General features: G+C 34.1%; 5 protein-coding genes across 7 annotated transcripts; 1 reads left to right on the top strand and 4 right to left on the bottom strand.

The window, feature by feature from the left end:
* Positions 1 to 173: 173 nt before the first annotated feature.
* Positions 174 to 3,894, top strand: LOC107622393 (uncharacterized). The gene is made up of 9 exons (XM_016324267.3): positions 174 to 516; positions 659 to 724; positions 873 to 1,053; positions 1,403 to 1,599; positions 1,734 to 1,784; positions 2,504 to 2,595; positions 2,802 to 2,866; positions 3,186 to 3,277; positions 3,396 to 3,894. Exons 1-9 carry the CDS (start codon positions 304 to 306, stop codon positions 3,636 to 3,638), a joined length of 1,200 nt encoding a protein of 399 aa, XP_016179753.1. The 5' UTR covers positions 174 to 303; the 3' UTR covers positions 3,639 to 3,894.
* LOC107622394 (isoflavone reductase homolog) lies at positions 3,746 to 9,003 on the bottom strand. The gene is made up of 4 exons (XM_016324269.3): positions 8,627 to 9,003; positions 4,549 to 4,789; positions 4,268 to 4,471; positions 3,746 to 4,107 (listed from the first exon to the last, which is right to left on the bottom strand). Exons 1-4 carry the CDS (start codon positions 8,954 to 8,956, stop codon positions 3,944 to 3,946), a joined length of 939 nt encoding a protein of 312 aa, XP_016179755.1. The 5' UTR covers positions 8,957 to 9,003; the 3' UTR covers positions 3,746 to 3,943.
* Positions 9,004 to 11,336: 2,333 nt separating this feature from the next.
* Positions 11,337 to 12,784, bottom strand: LOC107624243 (isoflavone reductase homolog). Its single transcript, XM_016326726.3, has 2 exons — positions 12,141 to 12,784; positions 11,337 to 12,064 (listed from the first exon to the last, which is right to left on the bottom strand). The coding sequence occupies exons 1-2, from the start codon at positions 12,468 to 12,470 to the stop codon at positions 11,456 to 11,458; spliced, it is 939 nt and encodes a 312-aa protein (XP_016182212.1). The 5' UTR covers positions 12,471 to 12,784; the 3' UTR covers positions 11,337 to 11,455.
* Positions 12,785 to 13,975: 1,191 nt separating this feature from the next.
* LOC107623209 (MOB kinase activator-like 1B) lies at positions 13,976 to 17,244 on the bottom strand. The gene is made up of 7 exons (XM_016325395.3): positions 16,814 to 17,244; positions 16,258 to 16,306; positions 15,991 to 16,099; positions 15,766 to 15,859; positions 14,921 to 15,054; positions 14,658 to 14,821; positions 13,976 to 14,386 (listed from the first exon to the last, which is right to left on the bottom strand). Exons 1-7 carry the CDS (start codon positions 16,951 to 16,953, stop codon positions 14,312 to 14,314), a joined length of 765 nt encoding a protein of 254 aa, XP_016180881.1. The 5' UTR covers positions 16,954 to 17,244; the 3' UTR covers positions 13,976 to 14,311.
* A 450-nt stretch (positions 17,245 to 17,694) lies between these two features.
* On the bottom strand, positions 17,695 to 19,608 carry LOC107624304 (Putative membrane lipoprotein). Of its 3 annotated transcripts, none has more exons than XM_016326799.3 (4): positions 19,439 to 19,608; positions 18,873 to 19,119; positions 18,424 to 18,684; positions 17,695 to 17,892 (listed from the first exon to the last, which is right to left on the bottom strand). In XM_016326799.3, the coding sequence occupies exons 2-4, from the start codon at positions 19,111 to 19,113 to the stop codon at positions 17,882 to 17,884; spliced, it is 513 nt and encodes a 170-aa protein (XP_016182285.1). In that variant the 5' UTR covers positions 19,114 to 19,119; positions 19,439 to 19,608; the 3' UTR covers positions 17,695 to 17,881. The 3 variants fall into 3 exon arrangements, with proteins under 3 accessions (XP_016182285.1, XP_016182284.1, XP_020969914.1); XM_016326798.3 differs by having other exon boundaries at positions 19,366 to 19,608; XM_021114255.2 differs by having other exon boundaries at positions 18,463 to 18,684; positions 19,366 to 19,540.
* Between the last annotated feature and the right edge of the window lie 1,786 nt (positions 19,609 to 21,394).

Consider the following 21,394-nt stretch of genomic DNA (forward strand, 5'->3'; position numbering starts at 1 on the left):
TTGAACTTTTTTCAGTCGATTAAGCAATTTTCTTAAGATTTCACTAACTGAGATTGATTTGTGAGTACATAGTAGTATAGGGATCCATTAACCCCCTTTTTGAAAAAGTTAGAAACATTGACAGAATAATTTAACCTGAAAAATAAAAAATAAATAAGAAAGTGCATAGGGCATGCCATAACAGAAGAAAAGAGAATGCGGTACTGCGGTTGCTGTACTTGTAGTGATAAATAAGACTAAAACCCTTGGTAAGTGTTAGGGGTTAAAGAAGGTGAGCGAGGGCGAGGAAAGGCAGTTACATACATGAGCATGATGAGGGCGAAGAGTGTATTAACATCATCTGCTAACACCCTTTTTCAGCTTCTCCGTTCTAATTCTAATTCCCATCTGGCGACACTGATGAGTAGGAGGAGGACTGGACTGACCTCCTTTTCTTCGTCTTCGTCTCCTTCTGCGCTCTCTCCTGACCATCGCGTTCCTGCTACTGTCATTACTGGTTTTCTTGGCTCCGGAAAGGTAACCCTCTTCCTTTTTCCCCCTCTTCGTACAATATAATACCGTAATAAACAATTTCTTCACTTTGAGACAGCACCTGCTTTGTGCATGAATAATTTCTTCTTAAATTATATATAACTTGTGGAATGTCGAATGCTTGCAGACTACTCTTCTCAATCATATTCTCACATCTCAACATGGCAAGCGCATTGCCGTCATTGAAAATGAGGTATCCACCTCCCACATATTTATCGTTTTCTAATCAAGTAATTGCTTGGATATTTATAATTTATCACTATGAGCTTTACAGAAGCTGCCCTTGTATGTATCATCGATTATGCTGTTAATTTGTGAAAACCATCTTCTTGAAAATGCAGTTTGGTGAGGTGGATATTGACGGATCCTTGGTTGCTAGTCATTCTTCCTCAAGCGAAGACATTATCATGGTTAACAATGGCTGCCTCTGCTGCACCGTGCGAGGAGATCTGGTTAAAATGCTCTTGGAGTTGGTCACCAAAAAGCGACACAATTTTGATCATATCGTAATTGAAACCACAGGTATGTAAATTGTTCATGATTTTTGAACGACTTATGCAGCACTCGGGATTGAGGCATTAGAGGCTCGCTATTTACTTACAAGGTGAAAGCTAAATTCACCATGCGTTAAGTTACTAGAAAGATAATTCTAGAAAGACCAAATTTTCTTTGTTCGTGACTTCTAGGATATAGTTGGAAAAAATAAGCAAAAGAAAATCAGTAAATGAGATTCTGCAAAATGGAGAACGTTTGGAGAAGCACAATGAGTCTTCTATAGTCCACATCTTTTCCCAGTTTCTTTTAACTGCATCTATTAGGTGTATGAAAAGGTTGAATGGAGCATATTGTTTCAAGTTTAAACCCTTCTCAGGTCTTGCAAAGCCAGCTCCAGTTATTGAAACATTCTGCATGGATGAACTGGTTTCTCAGCATGTGAAATTGGATGGATGTGTGACTTTGGTTGATTGCAAGCATGCTATGCGACACTTAAATGAAGTGAAACCAAGATTTGTGGTTAATGAGGCAGTAGAGCAAGTTGCATATGCCGATCATATTATTTTGAACAAGGTTATTGTCTTAAGATTCTGCGATCCTATTTATCTGCATTCATCTACTTTTTCTTTTGTTTAGTATGACATAGTTGTGGCTCTATTTCTGGATTGAGAATTGAGATTATTTATAAAATTTAATTGCTTTTGCAGATAGATTTGGTTACTGAAACCGAGTTAGAGATACTGACCAAGAAAATAAAGGTATGTTTTTGTTACGTATGGATCCTCTAGATATTTTATTTCTTAATTGAACTAGGATGGTAATTGAAATCTAGGGAGAAAGAGAATGATGTGGTCAAACATCAATCTTAGTCCACGAAATGAACATGTACGTCAGTTTTACTACAATTTCCTATTAAGGCATACCATGCTGATGATGACCCTGTGTTCTGTTATTTTAAATAAAATTTCTTTTTCTGAATGGATATGGATTCATAGTTGATTGGATTTGTCAACATTGATGTATTACCATAAATATTTAAGAGAAGAGAGAGAAAATATAATACAAAAAGATAGAGAGATAAGTGAGTCGTCATGAAATGATATGGAATAAGGATTTTTACTCCATGGAGGAGGATAGAATGTCTCATTTATCATACTGTTTGCACCTGTCCTTTTGGTTTGTTGAATATGGGTAGAACAGAGCTGTAGTTCTGTGTTGACTTTTGAATCTTGATCTAAGGCGAAAACAAATTAACATTTGGTGCTAGATGATTGAGATTTCATGCCGTTATCATGATACGATGAATGCTTTAATGATAAAGGGATTCCATTTAATTTCTATGATTAGATCAGACTGTTGTCCAATAATTTTGTTGTCATTTATAAGCTTCTGTAGATTTTTTTTACAGAAGTTCTTGGGTCAATGAGAAAAGTAATACTCGTGGAAATATATATCTCTTTTTGTGAATTGTTGCCAGCACATCAATGGGATGGCACAAATTAAGCAAGCTACATTTGGAGTTGTGGATGTGGACTTTGTTCTAGGAGTTGGAGGATATGATCTTGAGAGGTAATAAGTATCATGTTAATTTGTATCTTTGAAATATTGGTACTTAAATCTACCTTTTATGATCCTGTTTTAGTACTTAATACATTTCTTGTTCCCCTTTTTCCTACAAAATAATGTGGCTATTGGTATGGTTATAATGAATATCTATAGATGCATATTAGCTGCAACCTTATCTGTTTTTCAATCAAAATGCCTTGATATTTCAGAATTGATTCTGAGGTGCATGGAGAATGTTCCTCTTCCGCATGCCATCAAAATGATTCTGGACATGGTACTCTTTCTAAACCCTTTATTATCATTTTTAAAAGAGGTTATCAGAGTCTGCTGCAATACAAGGTCAATTATTTTCTAATGGAAAACAGAGGCATTACTTTTTTTTTATGTTGTAGACAGATGTTGCAATTGCATTATTCCATAACGTTATATTCTTAAAATATTTACATTTCTTTTTTGTCTGAAAAACTCTACCATTTTGAAGTAATAACAATGCCTCTCTGACTTAATTGATGAAAGTATTTCCAAAGTCCCCCCTCCCCCCTCATTACTCTTGTGGTTCTGCATTGTTTCGTGATTCTAAAATTTATCCACAGATCACAAAGGGCATCATCATGATGATCATGTGCATGATTCTTCTGTCTCTAGCGTTAGTATTGTTGCTGAGGGAACTCTTGATCTTGATGAGGTGAGTCAATAAATTGTTTTAAACTCTTCATGAACCGTGTGTTTGTTCTCAAAAGTCACTGAATTGCTTTGTGTAGATTTGACGGTTAATGCTTCAAGTTTATGCTTTGTTGACGTAGGTGGATGATTGGCTAGAGAGATTGATTGAAGAAAAAGGAGAGGACCTTTACAGAATGAAGGGTGTGTTATCAGTGGATGGTTCTGATCAGCGATATGTGTTTCAGGGGGTGCATTCCATGTTGGATGGCTGCCCGGGACAAACATGGGAACCAAATGAGAAGAGGCTTAACAAGCTTGTATTCATCGGAAGAAACTTGGATGAAACTGCCCTCAGAAAAGCCTTCAAAGGTTGTCTACTATAGTCTAGTCTATTTTGTGTGTATGTTTTGTGTGTATGTTGTGATTTACGAGTTTTGATAGACAAATATATATTGTATCTTATATTTGAATATTTAGGTAAAAGCAAAAGTTAGATAAGTAGTATTCTTTCCATAAAATAAACCATAAGATGCTTTAGTTCCATCTCTATTGGTAACCACTACTTATGTCTCATTATTCAATTGAGACAAATGAAAATCACCTACAATACAACAGGCGGTCCTCATTGGACTTTTTGCATACTATTGCTCGTGGAATAAGAATACCATGTTTGAGGCCTTAATTATTATTATAGGTATAATTTTAGGTATTCATTCATGCGTGTGTATGTCACCTCTGGATAAAGCTCTGAGCCTTCTACTCCCTCATCTCCTATTTCAAAGTTTGTCAAACACCCTTCATAGAATATGTGGTAGTAATGGCCCACTCCCACTTGGCTTGCATAATCCAAACCTGCAATTTTAGCCAATCAACTATGGTGAGCTAGGTTATTTCTTGAAAGAGTTGTGTTATACTATTATAGCCTATAGGTACCAACTCTTGTCAAGATCAAAGAGTCATGCACCTTCCTCTAGTATCAAAAGGTATTAAGAGATTTTTTAATATATTTGACCTTCCATAGAAGAAAGAAGTTCTTGCTTGGATAAGAAAGACTTGTTTAGTTTCCTTTGTATGAGTTTCTCCCACATGTCAATGAGCTCTCTCTGGGTGAGAATGTTTTCTGGCGACCTTAGGTACACCGTCTTATTCAATGTTCGAGGATCATCAATTGTCTTTATTGTGTATGTCGCAATATCATCTTCATCCATATAAACAACTGCAAACATACATAGAACCAAGTATTAAATAGATGAGTATTTGTGGTTATTCTTTTCTGTCGTGGTTAGTGATTACCTTTAACATTGCCATCTCCATAGATAAGGACCTTGTCTTTTGGAGGTAAAAGAGTTCCCATCTGAGAGAGATTACCAGCAAAATATCCCGCAAAACAGTTGGCAGAGATGTAAGTAAAAGGGATGTTGGCATCCTCTATTGCTTTTCTCACTGTCATTTTTTCGTCAAAAGAGACTCTTCCTGGTTCCATTGCATTTTTCATACGTGCTGGGTCCGTGCCGAATTCCGAAGGCAGAAAACGCTACAGGAAAATTTATAAAACAATACAAGTTAAATTTTATTCGAAATATATTATTATCAACGTGGAAAATTCCTTAGAGGAAAAGTCGATGAATTAGACTTTTATTGCTTCTACAAAAATCCGGGCTTTTGTGCCCTCGATATGCAGCTTCAAAATACATTTTCCCTTAGCCATCTCTTTGGACTTGTTTGGTTTAACTTCTAAAAAATATCTTTTTTCGAGTTATTTCTTTTTAAAAGATCTTATAGAAAAGTAAAAGTAATTTTATGTTTGAATATCTCATATAAAAAGATCTTTTTATTTATCAATTATGTTTGGGTATAACAATATAAAAGTACTTTTTTGTTTATTTATTACATAAAAAATATTTTTTTTAAAGAAAAAAAATCTTTTAAAAAAAGATGTAAATTACAACTTTTTAAAAAAGATATATTTTTTTTTCTAGTACTTTTACTTTTTTTTACTAGAAATTTGCCAAACACGCTAAAAAATAAAAAAAGATCTTTTTTCAAGATAATGACGCTCAAACAAGCACTTTAAATAATAGACTAATTCGTAGCTTGTTTTACACGAGGTAATTTATATGGTAAATGCTACCATGCCCTCTCTAAAATAAAGGGTAAATTATCCTCTATGATTTATATAGTGCCTATAATTATAATTAAGTTGAATGTTAATTATAATAATTAGGTATATATTCTCTACTTTTTTTTTCTCTTGTGATTATTTAAATTTAGTTTAGCACCACCAGTCTATGGTGGTAGTGGTGGTGGTGGCTGTCACCGCTAGAAAAATTTTTTTGCGGTGAACTTGCAAACCCAGCAACAAAGTGCAAGTACGTATTCAGCTCGTTACACGTGGCAACATTTGTGCTACCGAGGTACGGAGAATTTCTGCTACATAGGCGTAACTCCTTCCCAACCTCAGCGTACACCCACTGTGCCTCCTCCACCCTCTTCTGTATGGTGATAACATTTTCGGAGTTTACTATCCGCAAAACTTTTGTCCCATGAAAGTGAGTAAATTCTTGTGCATAATTGTCATTTCATCTTGCAAATCCTATTGATCTCCACCTCATCGACAACAATGTCTTTAATCTCATGAGGATTCGAATCTACAATCCCTTAAAACTTGTATTTGACATCATCAACAGCAATGTCTTTAACTGTGTTTATGACTTGAGGATCTAAAGAATCTTTCTAAATATCTTTATAACTTCTATCATCACGGACCATAAGCTCTCCTCTACTTTTAAGTGCATCAATTGCATTCGTAAAGATCTCTTCCACGTCATAAAACTCATCTGATGAATCACTTTTACACAGAATTCACCAATTTATATATTCAAACAAAATAAAACTCAAAATTATGCATTTGCAACATTTACAAAATGATTATACCTTTTATTGTGCATAAACAGTTGTAAGTTTCCAGAGTTTTTATATTCCCTTTTTTATGTGCGTAAACAGTAATATTCTCTAGCAATTTATGTTGTCTTTTTTTTTTTTATTTGTAAACAGCGACACCCTAAAGTAGTTTTGATCTACTGAAATATACACGTAAACTATTATACTCTATTGCGATTTATGCAGCCTACATAGATTACATTTAGGACTGAGAGTGAGAAAACCAGAAGGTGGGTAGAAGACTAGTAACCATGCAACATAGAATAGAATCTTTCTCTATAAACAGGAGAGTCAGAATTTCAAAAAGACTTGATTATTTTCAAAACCTCATATTAGAGTAAAACCCTGCAAATTTCCGATCACAAGAAATGCAAGTGCATGTAAACGTTTAAAGTCAATTTATTTTGTTATTTTTTTTTAAGTATTTTTTTTTTTCATTTGTTTACTTTTAATTGTCTTGTTTTTTCAGTTTTTTTCTTTGCTTAATATTCTTTTGTCCAGGTTTGCTCATTTAATTTATATCTTTATTTAAAAATATTTTAATGACATTTTTCAAGTTTTATTTGGTATAGTATTTAAAATTGTATCTGCTATTTAAATTGAGATCTTAAATACAGATTTAATCAACCCCTCTATAAACAAAATTAAGCGAAACAGGTACATGTGGAATAATTTTTCTCTCTTTTTATCATGTTGATTCTCATTCTTTTCTTATGCTACCTAAATATATTAAAAGAAAAGTATAAAAAAACAATAAATTTAATAAATAATGCAATTACGTATATGGTAATTTCTCTTCTCCACTTATGATTTTCATAATTTTTATAAGGATGTAGTGTATTTTTATTTTTTTAATTAATCATGTTCCTTATTTGTAAGGAGCCATTATTATTTTTATTTAATTTAAATTTTATAATTATTCAAACTTAACACTTAAAACTTGTAACTAACTCCAATATACTGTTTTTTCACAAAAATCATGGTAATATAACTAGTTGTACTAAAAAGAAAAAAAAAGTGCCACTCTACAAATTTTCTATATGTCCTAAAGTAACTAAATACATTTTATGCAAGGACGTAATGTGATTTAAATTGATTTCTCGATAATTAATATTTAAGAGTTCAGTTTAATTTCAATCTTATTTATACTTTTTTTATGCACAAATTTAGCTATTTTCTCTTCTCTCATTTCTTTCTGTATATCTATGAAAATTTAGTCCACCATATTAATTCCTAAAACGTATAATTCATTGTCTGTATATCTATGAAAAATATGTTCTAATTTTACATAATAACAACATAACGTGAACTAAAAAAATAACTTTAACAAGTTTACTTCAATTTCTTTTGTTTCCAAAAAACGTGTATCAAAGCATTACTTGATAAATCTCTTTTAATAATTTTATTGACCATTTGTTATAAAAAGTTATATTGTATTTGAACTTTACTTTGTCTTGTGTGATTAATTTGTTGGTATTTTTTGTTACTTTATATATATATATATATATATAACACATTTAAAATAATAAGATAACACACAAAATATTTTTGATATATATCCAAAATTCGTTTAAATTTATGTTTATATTTTTCTTAATATAAATAATTTTTTAACACATTCAAAATAATAAGATAACATACAAAATATTTTTGATACACATTGTAGGGGTGTTTATGGATCGGATTAGATCCGCATATCCGCGGTGTTTATCCAAATTCGATCTGAAAATTGTGGATATGGATCCAATTCGCAAGGCTATCGGATCCGATCCGATCCGCACACTAATAGGATCGGATTGCGGATTTTGTGTAAATATCCGCGTATCCGCAAAAATAAAGAAATAAATAAGTAAATATTTTTTTTATGTTTTATTTCAACCAATAATTATCATATATATTGTATTATTTTAATTTATTATTTAAGAAAAGTATGTTTAATATTTTAAAAGTAAACATATCTAAAAAATAGAAAAATGAATTTTATTGATATTTTTTTAATAAAAATAAACTTTTAAAAATATTTTTGTGTTTTGCAGATATATCCGATCCGATTCACAAATGTGCGGATCGGATCGGATCTAAGTTTAAAAGTTGTGGATATTAGATCCGATCCGATCTAATGATTTTAGTGCGAATCAGAATCGAAATTTTAGCCATATCCGATCCGATTCGACTCGTGTTTACCCGTATAAATTTGTGTTTATGTTTTTGTTAATACAAATAATGATTCAACACATCTAAAATTATAATATTGTTTACTGAATAACTTCTTAACACATTTAAAACTCATTTAAAATAATTATGTTCATTACTCATGTCAAATAATGATGCAGATCGTAGAGTAGTTATAATAATGAAATCAAATGAAAGAAATGAAAACCAACTAGTACACACGTGTGACGTGTTAAGTTGGTATAAAATTGACTCGTACCTTAACGTTGCCAGCATCCTTGATGGCGTCAACAAGTTTGAGCTGCAGGAGCAAGTTGTGAGAGCGGAAATGGACACCTGACATGGCGCAGATGACGACATCTGCAAGCTTGACGGCGTCAACGAGGCTTCGGTGGTCTGAGAAGGAGGCCTCGACGAGATGGGCGCCCTGCTTCTTGAAGGAGAGGAGCATCTGCAGCTTGTCAATGTCGAGGCCTATCTCCGGCCTCTGAAGCACGTACGTCTCATGCCCCTCTGCCAGGCTTGCCTTCACTACCCTCCTCCCTATGTAGCCGCTCCCACCCACCACCAAAACCTTGCTCTTTTCCATTGCTCCTTCAATTTTCCAACTTGTCTACTTTTCACCCTATAGTCAATATTTCCAATTTATATATATATATATATATATCAGGCGAATAATTCAGCATTATTCTTTGACCCTGTACCTGGGGGGTTAATTTACCAATCTGTCGTTATTTCGCAAATTTATTGTCAAAAATGCCATCTTTTAATAAATTATTTACTTGTGTACTACAATTGCTAATTATAAAAAGGTGGGAGTCTGGTGCAGTCAAATTATTTAATGATTTTTAGTTATTAATTTTACATAAAATTAATTTTATTTGAATTTTTTTTTCTCTAAAAGTAGTAGATTATATTTCATTAATTATCAAAAAATAAAATATAAAAATGTCCAAAAATAAATGATGGCTAACAATTAAGGATTACGGTCAGTATTTTTCAATGAGTTAAGTATCTCTATTGATGCAACTTACCATATTAAAAAATCGTTAGGGCTTTGACAGTTACGAAGATAACTCTAATACCATATTTCTTTAATTCTAGAGCAATCGATCAAACAATGAGTAATTGTTTCTGTTGCTTCATGACAGCACGGGCATATTGGCTATATAGATGGGATGCGGCGGTGAATTTGAGCAAGCACAGAAAGCCGACTATGGAGAGCTCTTCGGATAAATAACTTAATTTTGTGAGGCAAGTTCAACTTCCATAGATCCACGACCTTTTCTACTGCATATAATTAAGACAAAGTTTTAGAGACGGATGGTGAAATAAATAGCCAATTTTATAACCTGAAACTGTATTATATTGCTTGGATTTGTTCAAATTTCATTGCAATTTGTCTCTATTCTGCTAAATTTTGACTGACAAAATCCTGTCTGCAACGTCTTAAAAAAATAATTCTTAAATGAGATTCTGATTCTAATTTCTGTTTTCAATAATTAAGTCTTTAACTCTTAGAACCAACTCAGAAATAGCATGTCTATTTAGCATGTCAGAAATTATTAAAGGATACAAAGGAGGCAGCCAAAGATCTTCAAAGGTTTGAATATTCTTTTCAGTACCCACAGCCTAGTTAAGACAGTTTTCGACAATATTTCAACCTTCTAGTATGCTCCTCTATCTCCAAGAAGGTAAGATTCTAATTTCTGCCGTTATAGCATTACCATTACTAAAGTATTTACCTCTTCGGATTTTAGATAATAGAGAAGTAGGCTGTGTTACTAGCCGCCAAAACTGTTTGCCTAAAAGCGCTAGATTCTGAATTCTAATATCTTAAAATCCAAAGCCTCCTTCTCTTCGTGGGCGGGTCATATTGTCCCAACTAATCCAAGCCATCAGCTTTTCAGAATCTTTTTATCCCCACTAGAATTAAAAAAGTAGAAAGTGAATTTTCGAAATTAAAACATCAGGCAACTTGAAACAAGACAATGTATAAATAGAAATAGTTTTTCCCATTGTCTTAAGTAGTTTCTGTCTACCACCCGACGATAAAAAATTGCACTTCTACCCTTAGATTTTTTTTTAAACTTTCTTTTTAATCATACTAAAGAAAATTTTTTTTGATTTAAAGACTGTAAAAGACAAACTAAAATATTTATCATGAGTCTTAATATAATTAATATTTATAGAATTAGCTAGTAATATGAGTAGCAGAAGAAATGTTGTCACTAAAAAAAACAGTACCTGAATCTTCTCATAATAAAAAAGATAAGAGTAAGTTAATAACTTAATATGAAATTTAGTATAAAGATTCATGGAAAAAAAAATCTTGCAATAAGAACGCAACATGTATCCCATCTACATGAGCGGAATGTTGAAAGATTTTTTAAAGTATAAATATTAGACAATTAATTTAACCAAGTTAAATTTATATACGTATTTTTTTTCTATTATCATTAATATTATTTTTTTTCTTCCTTCTTATTTTTTTTTATTCGATAAATCTTTTTTTTATCGTTTTTTTATTTATTTTTTCTTTTTTTTCGTTATTATTTTTGATGTCATACAATTACTTTAACAATAGCAAAAATATATTTTTTAGTTATAAATAACAAACAAAAAAATTTAATGAATGACACAAAATTTTAAAAATTTATAAATTTAAAATTTTGATTTTTTTTACCGAAAATAGAGAGGTTCAGGTTCAAACTCCATCATCTCAAAAAATTATTAATTGGCCAATAATATTTTTTATCAAAAATAGAGAAATTCGAATTCGCAACCTCTAAATAAATATAGAAAGACAAAAATACATTTAAATATATTTTAAATTTAAAAGATATATCAAATTTTCGTAAATAACACAAAAATATCTAAATCTCTTATATATTTAGTGTGTATGATTTTTTTTTTAGTGACTATTTAGTGTGTATGATTGAATATATTATAGTGGTACTCATGAATCATGAGACGGAGATTAGTAATTTATTTTTCCTACTGAAACTGTAAATTTGGTTACAGGATCGGAGAATGAAGGGTTGCTGCGTGCTTAAGTTTATTTAATTGTAAGGAAGGAAGAAGAAAATTAAACATATATCCTGAGGTAGTGATCCATGCGTGTGTAGTTGACCTCTGGGTAAAGCATGGAAGCTTCTTCTCCATGGGGTCCGATTTCAAAATTGGTTAAACATCCCTCGTAGAAGATGTGATAGAAGTGGCCAATCCCGACCTGAAGCTTATAGTCCAAGCCCTTGAGTGTTGCGAGGAATCCCTCGGGAGATATGTAGGTCTTGTGGAGCTGCTTTCCGATGAGAGACTCCCAGATTGCAATGAGGTCTGCCTGCGAGAGAATGTTGTCGGGAGGCCTCAGGTAGAGAGTCTTGTTGAGGGTCCGGGGGTCATCGATGGTCTTTATAGTGTAGGTGGCGACGTCGTCTTCATCGACGAAAACGGCCTTGAGTGTGCCATCTCCGAAGAGGTGGACCTTTTCCCTGGGAGGCACAAAAGATCCCATCTGAGACAGGCTGCCCGCAAAGTAGCCCGCAAATAGGTTGGCGGAGATGTACGTGAAAGGGATGTTTGCTTCCTCTATCGCCTTCCTCACAGCCATCTTGTCCTCAAATGTCACCCTTCCTGGCTCTAACGCGTCCCCCATCCTCGCTGGGTCCAGTCCAAACTCCGACGGCAAGAAGCGCTACGGACAGACAAGACTAGACTATTAATTCATTGATGATGAAATTAGAAACTAAAATGAATTGAATGAATGAAACCTTGACGTTGCCGGCTTCCTTGATGGCGTTAATGAGGTTGAGCTGCAAGCCAATGCTGTGGCTCCTGATATGGACACCGGAGATGGCACTGATGACAACATCCACCTTCTTGACGGCATCCACAAGGCTCTGGTGGTCGGAGAAGGATGCCTCTATGAGGTGTGCCCCCTGCCTCTTGAAGGATAGCAGCATCTGCAGCTTCTCTATCTGCAGCGCCAACTCCGCCCTCTGAAGCACATACGTCTCGTGCCCCTCTGCCAGGCTTGCCCTCACTATTCTCCTCCCAATGTACCCTGTTCCCCCTACCACTAGCACCTTGCTCTTCCCCATTTTTTACTATCACAATACAAGCATCACTCCCTGCTGAATCAATGCTTTTATAGATAATTAAGAACAAGAGCCAGTAGCCGGCCTTGGATCCTTGCTCAGAACTGGGACTAAGTTGCTCAAGTAGTCAAACACCAACCTCTACTATTACTAGTCTAACTTGTACGTACATTATATTATATTGTTTTCTCGTCATGTCACGCCACATATTTTTCAACGACCCAACACATGCAGCTGAATCGCTCTTTCTCGCCCAACACAGCTACCGCAATGCAGAAGCCAGCACGTGACTCCACCTACTCTTTTTATTGATGATCAATGGCAATCTGTTTATTTATAGAGTTATTTACCCTTTTGTTTTAAAGTAGTCTCTTTTCAACTATTGGTATATCTTGATTAAACCTTGCTTAATGAAATTGACACAACAGCTCCTTGCCTTCTTATAAGAAAACCAGTATTACTTAAAAAAATAATAATAATAATACACATATACTATCAATTATCAAATGAGCTGTTGAGAGATCCAAACTCAATGGCCGAAGCTGCCAATTATACAAACGAAAGACGGGGCCATGCACGTAAATTCACTTGTGCTATTCATGAATATTAGCTGAACATACACAACACAATTTCTTGTTTCCCAGTTTGCACAGCCACCCTCCCTTTCTTCCCTTGTTACTCTGCTTCTTGGGAGAACATTACCATCTCACCCCAGCCTTCCTCAATCCTCATAGGCCTCTGCATCCTATCCTCCATTGCTGGGGTGTGGCCCTCTTCCCGACAAGCTTCCCGCTTGATCTCTGCACAGTGCCATCGCCATAACACTTCAAGGGATGACCGCCTTAGTTCTTTATGACTGAGTTTCTTGCGAATGTTCAGTTCTTTGTTGCAACTCTAGTATGCAGTATCCCTTGCCTTTGCAGCTTCAAGATATGAGAAGAACGATCATGCTAACAGATGGAACTCAATTTTAGGGTGAAAGTGAAATTGAAAGTGAGAGTCTACATAATTAACCATGAATTTTTAATTTTCTTCCATTTTTGCTTTCTCCACAGCCGACACGCTAGCTAGTTTCTTGTAGGATATATATCTAAGTAAAAACAAGTCCACTTGTATGATGAAATGGTTTCTCGAAATCAAATGTAATAAAATGAGCAAGCAAATTATTCTTTTCTCTTCCATACAATTGTTGTATAATTGTAAGGAGTTCCCTCAATCATACACAGTAAAAGGCAGTTCCTTAACATACTTTATTCTTTCCTTCATCAACCAATTTTAGAATACATTAAGATTAATTGAATAGTGAAAACTAGAAATTTGTCACAGATAATTTGCGACACATACCCATATTACATATAATGTGCGTAATCTTCCCCTCATCTGAAGACACTCTTCTAGCTCCCCCAAAATTCTTGTAGTTCCTATATTGTAATTGTAATATTTTACACATTCCTAAAACAATTCTGATTTCAGAGGGCAAAAACAAAACAGAAAATTACACCAATAAATAAATCAGAGAAATTACAGCATTGTTCTAGTTATTATTGTGATTTCTTATTTTTCAAATCCATAAATTCATACACATTACGTATTGCTATGTTAGCAATGAGATTTATTCCGGCAACAAGCCTTGCAAGATCAAAGTACTAACAATATTTCGGTAAGAAACATACAATCAGTAGTATGCATAATCCATTGCCTATTTCATGTTTTGTGGCAGTGAAGGATAAACTAGACCTGCTGTATCTCTGCTAGAACATATCTAACACAAAAATACAAGTAATCATTAAGTTATGTTTCTCAGTAATGATTTATCAAGATGCGGTTCAACCCTCTTCACATATCTAGTATGGTACGACAATGGATTCTATGAGCTCTTGAAGGGGAGCCAGCTCCTTCTTGTCAATCAAACCAAATTCCTGCCAAGGAAAAAAAATACCCTTAATAACCTTGTGATGTTAACAATTAGAAACAGTTTCTAAACCAGATGACGATAAACCAATAACAACTAGCTGATGAACATTAATAATATTATCATATCAATTTGCTGATTAACTCTATTAATACTATCAAGATGGCTACTGCAGTAAAAAATAAAAAATAAATAAATAAATAAAATGCTCGGCAGTTCACACCTGTGATCAAATGAAAGGCCAGCCAAAGAAATATCTCAACATATAAGAGACTTACACAGGTAAACAGTATAAAATGCTTGAAGCAAGTGTTTAGGTGGGCCTCTTCCTTGAGGCTCACAATTTTCTGAAAGTGAGAATGGTATATGTGAGCATATACTCGGAACAGTCGCTTGAATATTGTCTTCACAACATCCTTGAAGTTGGGAGGAAATGGTGCACCTACATGAATCCATGGGTTATTACAACACATGAAATGAAAATAAATAAATATTGATTATGAGAACCTAAGAATCTGTTGGAAAGAAAATAAATATTTACCAAGCTTCTGGGGGAATATGGACTCGTCATCAAGCTGTCCTTCAATCCAGTCCATTAGATATTCTACATATTTTGGAGCAGAAACTTCAATAGGTTTCTTGATTTGTACACCATCTGCCCATCTATACTCATACCTGGAGTTTTCATGTAACAGCGCAACATGAGAACTAAACATATGATTACAGAATGAATACAAGTTGCGAGAATTGCCATTAGCATTAATGGAATGATGCTGATTAATTATACGAAAAGTACTTGTAAATGCAAAAAATTGATATAACCCAATAAAGATCAAATCTAAGCCCAAAATTCACGGATGGTAAACTCCTCTGCATGACGGAATATAGTTGAAAAATTATATTGCTCTAAAGTAGGGAAAAAAAGCCGACGAGCACTAAAATCTTGAGCAATGGAAGACAAAACGTGCCTAATTAGCCTGTTCAGCTGCAATGAGGAGCACAGGGATATAGGATCATACATTTCCAGCTCAGTTCCTAAAATCATGTCTATGTTTACTTAACTAGTTATGTTGATTTCAATTTATTAAATATTGGGTAGATTCTTAAACCGCAGTTGGCATGAATAAGAATAACAATACATAATGAAAAGGTATGAGAAATATAGAAAAAAAATTACTATTGGCTGATTTTTCACCCAGAAACTTATTATTAGGATTAGAAGCATACAGCAAGGAATGGAAACCTCAATAGTGGTAAGAAAGTGATACTCAAATTCTCAATTTTAAGACGTGATCTAAGCTCATAACAAATCCAATATTCTAATCTTAATTTTGCATTTTACACAACCACGTTAGTTGAATGAGCAGTCAGTTAGCTATAACATACTTGGGACCAGCAGACATTGTTCGACAATTCTCAGGAGTGCAAAACTCTGTGAGGGTGCCATAAAGAAGATTGACCTGGTTGAAGAAATCAACGGCTGCAATGTGACGTATTTCAGAATAGTATGAGAGGTAAATCAGGAAAACAAGGAACCAATGATAGGCAATAGGAAACTGCAAAATAAATATACTGCGCCAAACGGTGCAACAGAGAGAGAACGATAGTTACTGTTAACAGCAAGCCACTCATTTAAATCCTCCCCAGGTGGTAGCTTTACTGCTTCCCTCAGATTTCCACTACCTAGTGTAGCATCAATGTGCTGTCTAAGCTGTGCTCCCTGTGATACAAAGAAAGAGAAGAATCATAATTCATAAATTGTGTCCTAACGACCTAAGAAATATGCATTTCAATTTTGATCAGAGTCAGCATCATCCAGTTCCGAAACAGTTCTAAAGAAAAAGAGGAGATATTACTGCTTCAACATAAGGGACCAACCTTACTCCCAGAAGGTGCACTTTTCTTGGGGCGGAATGTTCTCTGGTTTCTGTTGCAATTTGTTAGATCGAATAATATATGAGTAAAACATCGAGGAGAATAAACCTAGATTGAATTAATAGAAATATTGATTGGCATCTTGTAAGTTATAACTAACTAACTAACTATTCATGCTTACAACTTACAAGTTAACAATTCCAGCTTAATCCGAAACGACAAAGAAATCCTTAGAAAGCAGTAACATTTAAAGAGGAAGAATAGAAATTGCAGGTGGAATTGGATTGCGTTGCGAAATTGGGTTGTCAGATGAGATGAGAGTGGATTGAGAGAGAGAGAGAGAGAGAGAGAGAGAGAGAGAGAGAGAGAATGGAAGACAAGAGGATCCGAGAGACAGAGAGAAGATCAATGGTAAAAGTTTGAAAAGGAGGTGATAACTAGAACAGATCAGATCATAGATGAATAATAATCCATAGATTCGAAAAGATGAGAAGGGGGAACAGGGGAAGGAAACGTGAGAAATATGAACCGGAAGTAGTTGGGAAGAGGCATGACTCACCTGCCGAGACCAAAGAGGCTCATGGCTGGGCTCAGGCTCAGGCTCAGGCTCAGGCTCCGAGAGATGTTGTTTGCTCTTCCTTGACCGATTGCGTTCGCCTGATGTTGCTTTTGGAATCCTCGCCTCCCAATAAAAACCATTCACAACATAATCGCTATATTATGAGCATTTTAATCACTACAAACAAAACTTGATTATGGAACATAAAATATTAACTATTATTGAACATAAAATATTAATTTTCTTTCATTCAGACTTCATTTCTTTATACATATATCAATCTCATATACGGACACACGTATTTAGTATTTACACGAAAAATCTTTAAAATGAAAATTCAGTTTTTTTTTTTTTTTTTTACAGAAATAAATAAATAAAAAGATAATTTAATTTCTTTTTATTCATATAAAAAAGTTTCACCTCCCCTCATCCTACTAATTGTCAAATATGAAATATCCTTTAAAGAATAATTGCTAATGTGGACTTGGGATATCAAATGCAGCATACTGCTAAATCCTAACTGATTCCACTTAGACGAGAGTGGGAATGAGGCCATCTCCTTCAGTTGTCTTGAAAGTAAGTTTCAGATAGGCTAATCTACCACACCCACCTATGCCTTGGCAAATATAAAATCCATTTGGTTAATGCATAACATTCTTGTTTATTCTTCAATTTGTCCAAGTTTGAATCATATTTTGGGTTGGGGGGAACGGGGAACCCCACTGTTTACTTCTTACTCAAGGTATAGTAAGTATATACTGGGTCGACATCCGACTTGATAAATTTAACCTTATATCATTTAGTCTTGATGGAAAGTTGGAAACGAATGCTAGTCCCTTTACCCTTCTGGATATGTTGGTTGAAAATTTAGGATCATAGCCTTCTATAAGAAATATATTTGACAACAATATTAAATATACAACTTGAGTTTGTCAAACAAGACAGTAAACATAATAATATACCTCAAAATAAGACATTTGGTTTTCCTGCTATTAAGTTAAAAAAAAAAATTGAAATGATCCATCAAAGTTGTAACCACCATGCTGAGAGTTGTGGAACTCGAACCAATCAATCTTTGCCTGCAAATAACATACGCAATTGGTTCAAGTTAACTCTCTTTAGCCAACAGCAACTACTGAAATTACACATTTAAGGTTCAGGGGCAAAGAGATGAAAGGATCATATGCAGACGCTTCTTGTAAATCCACAAAAATATACAACTTCCCTTCAAACCAGACACTTGAAGAGTTAAGACCACATCATATGACAGAAATTCTCCAAGTTATACTATGTCAGCAGGAATATATGATATGCCTAAATTACAATATTGCAGCAAAATTCCAACAGAATCTTCTACATAAGACAAAGTGTGAAACCATAAATTCTGATGTATAAAATCTGAAATTGCAATTCAAAGTCACTCCAGCTAGCATCCAGGAAGTGGAGAGATTTATAAGTCCATGAAAAATGGAAGTAAGAAAAATGAGCAATGAAAGAAAGGCATAACTAACATGTAACATCAATGCATATGACCAAAGTTCCAAAAGGAGGACAAATAAATGAACAATCAAGACAAGAAATGAACTAATTAACTAGAGGCAACGTGATACCCCTACGAGAAGAAAGCTGGTCATGGAATGTGCGCATACTGTTACAGGCAGATGTAGCAAGCAATGATAAGTCATTTTTCATGCTCAAGAAATCAAATCCCTTGACTGATAAACGCCTTTCCCTAAAGTGACGTAATTTGTCACTAGCTTCCCTTTGGAGGTCAAAGACACAAGATAAGTTTATAGTCCAGCCATTGCATGGTGCATTAAAACCCTTAGATCGTGCTATCTCTAATGCTGAATTTCTTGTTGCCATGATAACTGCATTAAAAAGAAGTTCAAGTTTTCTGTACATGAGTCTAAGACTACAGTTTATTTGCATCAACTAACTGAGAAAATGATGATACACAAGTGCATACAGCAAAATTATAACTCTTTAGACAACTCATGCATGAAGTTGCAATTTGAGAAAAAAAAGCAATGGTTGAACATATTGACAAAGGTTTTACCATTATAAGGAGCTTCAAAGATAAAGTTTGCAGGAAGGCCAATACCAAAGCCAGCGAGAGTGAAGCCTACATTGAATCCAATGCCACAACCAGATCCAACATAGCCTATCACTTCAGGGCCGAACCCCGGACCCCATCCGACTCCACAACCAACACCCACTCCCATTCCCCAAAAGGCACCATAAGTTGGATGAACAGGGTTCCATCTCTTATATCTTCTAAACAATCCTTTGATAATCATTTGGAGCTGAGAACAGAGGCAACGTAAGAAATTACTAAGCCTAGACCATAAGTTGGAATTGGAAAAATAAATAAGAGTCTATGAATACAGATGTTATTTTTGTAATTTGCAATTAAGGAATGGATCCTTACAAAAAGCCACTTAGGTCATTGATCAAACAGCATAACGACATAACTGAATAACTCGGGAAATGGGTAATGATTGGCAGTAATTATGAGGAGACATATTAGAGAGTAGCAATATAACCAAAACCTTATATTTCCAAAGTGTCTTAGGTAGCCATAGCATCAACTGAAGGAAGGAAGGAAGAGGTAGTAGCCATTACCAAGAAATTGAAGTTTGAAGGAAGGAAAGCGTTGCAGGCGCAGTGGTTTATACTTTATTCGTCGCTTATCTGGGGCATTGGGTTCTTCACTTCTTCCTACAGCCTTACAGCATACATCACAGCTAAGAGTAGTTTACTAGCTTCGGGGTTCTGCCTAAAATTAAATGGCTATGTTTTTTGGATTTTGCTCTTTATTTATAATAACCGTGAAAACTAAATTAAACTTATGCACGTTTCAGTAGAAAAGTAAAAAGACAAATGCACTGGGGACTTGGGTTCAGCCCGTTTATAACTTCATATAAGCCCACTGCCCACCACCCCCTCCCACTGTCCCTTCCCCCAAGAAAGAAACACTTTATACCAAAAAAAAAAAAAAAGAAAATACTTTTTCTTCATATTAAATATATTAAAAATTTTAAATTATTTATTTTGTTAGATTATTACCATGACGAATAAATAAAAATATTTTTTTTTTGTTAGATCTTAGATATTAAATTAATCATATTACGTGTATAAAAAAATATATTATATATTAAAAGTATGTAAAGTAATGTGTGTTTTAACAGACTAACAGAATTAGAAACTAACTAGAAAGCTAACAAATGCTTAACTAGGTCTAACTAACCTTTATCACTTGCAATTACGTTTATACCCTTAACAATCCTACTCCCTTTCAAATTTAAGTGGGAGTTATCACACACTGTAAGTTCGATGTTAAATTTGTCAAACAAACTTTGTGATAAAAAGCTTAATTACTGTATCTGCTATTTGATCTTGTGAGGGGATATGCACAATGAATAGCTTTGAAGCTTTCCCTGAGTTACTAAGTCCCTTGAGAAATGCAAATTCAATTCCAAATGCTTACATGACATCTACTATATAGAACTAAATTTGCAGCAAAGAGACAAACCTTTTGGTTGTCATAATAGCTAGTTAAGTGGCACTTGTTAATATATCTTCAGCTCTTCTTGTAGCTATTGGATGAACATGATCTCTGTTTGTGCTGAGCAGAGAACACGATATTCAGCTTCTGTTAAACTCCTACTTGTGATCATCAATGTCTCTAGTCCAATCTACATCAGCAGTTGCAAGAATTCAATAGTCAATACATTTGTTAAAAATCACCGCTTAACTCACTGTACATATGAAGAATCTGAGTATCCTCTTCACTGATTTCCAATGCAATTCAGTTGGATTATGCATAAATTGTTAAACTCTATTCACAACATAAGATTAGATCTTGTAGTTGTCAAGTATTGTAGTTCACCCACAATGAACTTGTACAATTTAGGATTCTCACAAAGTCTTGAATATGAAGAGCTTTTAAGCTTAGCTGAACTCATAATTAGAGTTGGCATATGGTTGGCAATCATCATGGCCCATCGTTCAAGGAATTCAATGACATATTTTTCTTATCATAGATAGTAGAGTGAAAACCTATCCTGAGCTTCTGATAATTGTTTAGAAGGACTACGAGGCCCTAATAAAAAAATCAATTTCAACCCCTAATATTTATTTTCGTGAGATTGATTAGTCCTTTTGTTAATAATTTCTTTTCAAAACATGTTTATGTACTACATTAATCACTAATATATCCTTCATTTAATTTTTATAAATAAAAACAATTTAAAAATTACTAATATTTTTTAGGTTTGCACAATAAATTTACGTACCTCCAGTCATTACTAATAATCTTTAATTTAATTTGAAACTTTTAATTCTTGAACCACCAAGAAAGAATGGATCCAGAATGTTTGTTATGATGATTAGAATTGAGGATCCAAAGTATACTTTGTATGAAAAGTCTTGTTCTTTCCATTAAAAAACTAACCAATTCTAGTTAACTAATAAATTTTCTTGATAATTACAATATCACTCAGACTAATTTCTATATTAACAAATTGGACGATGGTTGACTGAGGCTCCATTCCCAGTGTCTGAATCACACCATGTGAC

The sequence above is a fragment of the Arachis ipaensis genome, chromosome B10 (assembly GCF_059453495.1).
Source record: "Arachis ipaensis isolate K30076 ecotype BB chromosome B10, ASM5945349v1, whole genome shotgun sequence".
Lineage (NCBI taxonomy): Eukaryota > Viridiplantae > Streptophyta > Magnoliopsida > Fabales > Fabaceae > Arachis > Arachis ipaensis.

What these genes read in the sequence shown, in the direction of transcription:
- LOC107622393 (XM_016324267.3), top strand. Translation starts at nt 304, where the DNA reads ATGAGCATGATGAGGGCGAAGAGTGTATTAACATCATCTGCTAACACC. An exon ending in GGAGGATATGATCTTGAGAG is followed by an intron (nt 2,596 to 2,801) that starts GTAATAAGTATC and finishes TTGATATTTCAG; the next exon opens with AATTGATTCTGAGGTGCATG. An exon ending in GAACTCTTGATCTTGATGAG is followed by an intron (nt 3,278 to 3,395) that starts GTGAGTCAATAA and finishes TTGTTGACGTAG; the next exon opens with GTGGATGATTGGCTAGAGAG.
- LOC107622394 (XM_016324269.3), bottom strand. Translation starts at nt 8,956, where the DNA reads ATGGAAAAGAGCAAGGTTTTGGTGGTGGGTGGGAGCGGCTACATAGGG. An exon ending in AGGATGCTGGCAACGTTAAG is followed by an intron (nt 4,790 to 8,626) that starts GTACGAGTCAAT and finishes ATTTTCCTGTAG; the next exon opens with CGTTTTCTGCCTTCGGAATT. An exon ending in ACTTCTTTCTTCTATGGAAG is followed by an intron (nt 4,108 to 4,267) that starts GTCAAATATATT and finishes CTAAAATTGCAG; the next exon opens with GTTTGGATTATGCAAGCCAA.
- LOC107624243 (XM_016326726.3), bottom strand. Translation starts at nt 12,470, where the DNA reads ATGGGGAAGAGCAAGGTGCTAGTGGTAGGGGGAACAGGGTACATTGGG. An exon ending in AGGAAGCCGGCAACGTCAAG is followed by an intron (nt 12,065 to 12,140) that starts GTTTCATTCATT and finishes GTCTGTCCGTAG; the next exon opens with CGCTTCTTGCCGTCGGAGTT.
- LOC107623209 (XM_016325395.3), bottom strand. Translation starts at nt 16,953, where the DNA reads ATGGTTTTTATTGGGAGGCGAGGATTCCAAAAGCAACATCAGGCGAAC. An exon ending in AGCCTCTTTGGTCTCGGCAG is followed by an intron (nt 16,307 to 16,813) that starts GTGAGTCATGCC and finishes AAATTGCAACAG; the next exon opens with AAACCAGAGAACATTCCGCC. An exon ending in CATATTCCCCCAGAAGCTTG is followed by an intron (nt 14,822 to 14,920) that starts GTAAATATTTAT and finishes GGATTCATGTAG; the next exon opens with GTGCACCATTTCCTCCCAAC.
- LOC107624304 (XM_016326798.3), bottom strand. Translation starts at nt 19,401, where the DNA reads ATGCTATGGCTACCTAAGACACTTTGGAAATATAAG. An exon ending in AGACACTTTGGAAATATAAG is followed by an intron (nt 19,120 to 19,365) that starts GTTTTGGTTATA and finishes CTCTGTTCTCAG; the next exon opens with CTCCAAATGATTATCAAAGG. An exon ending in CTTTGAAGCTCCTTATAATG is followed by an intron (nt 18,685 to 18,872) that starts GTAAAACCTTTG and finishes TTTTTAATGCAG; the next exon opens with TTATCATGGCAACAAGAAAT.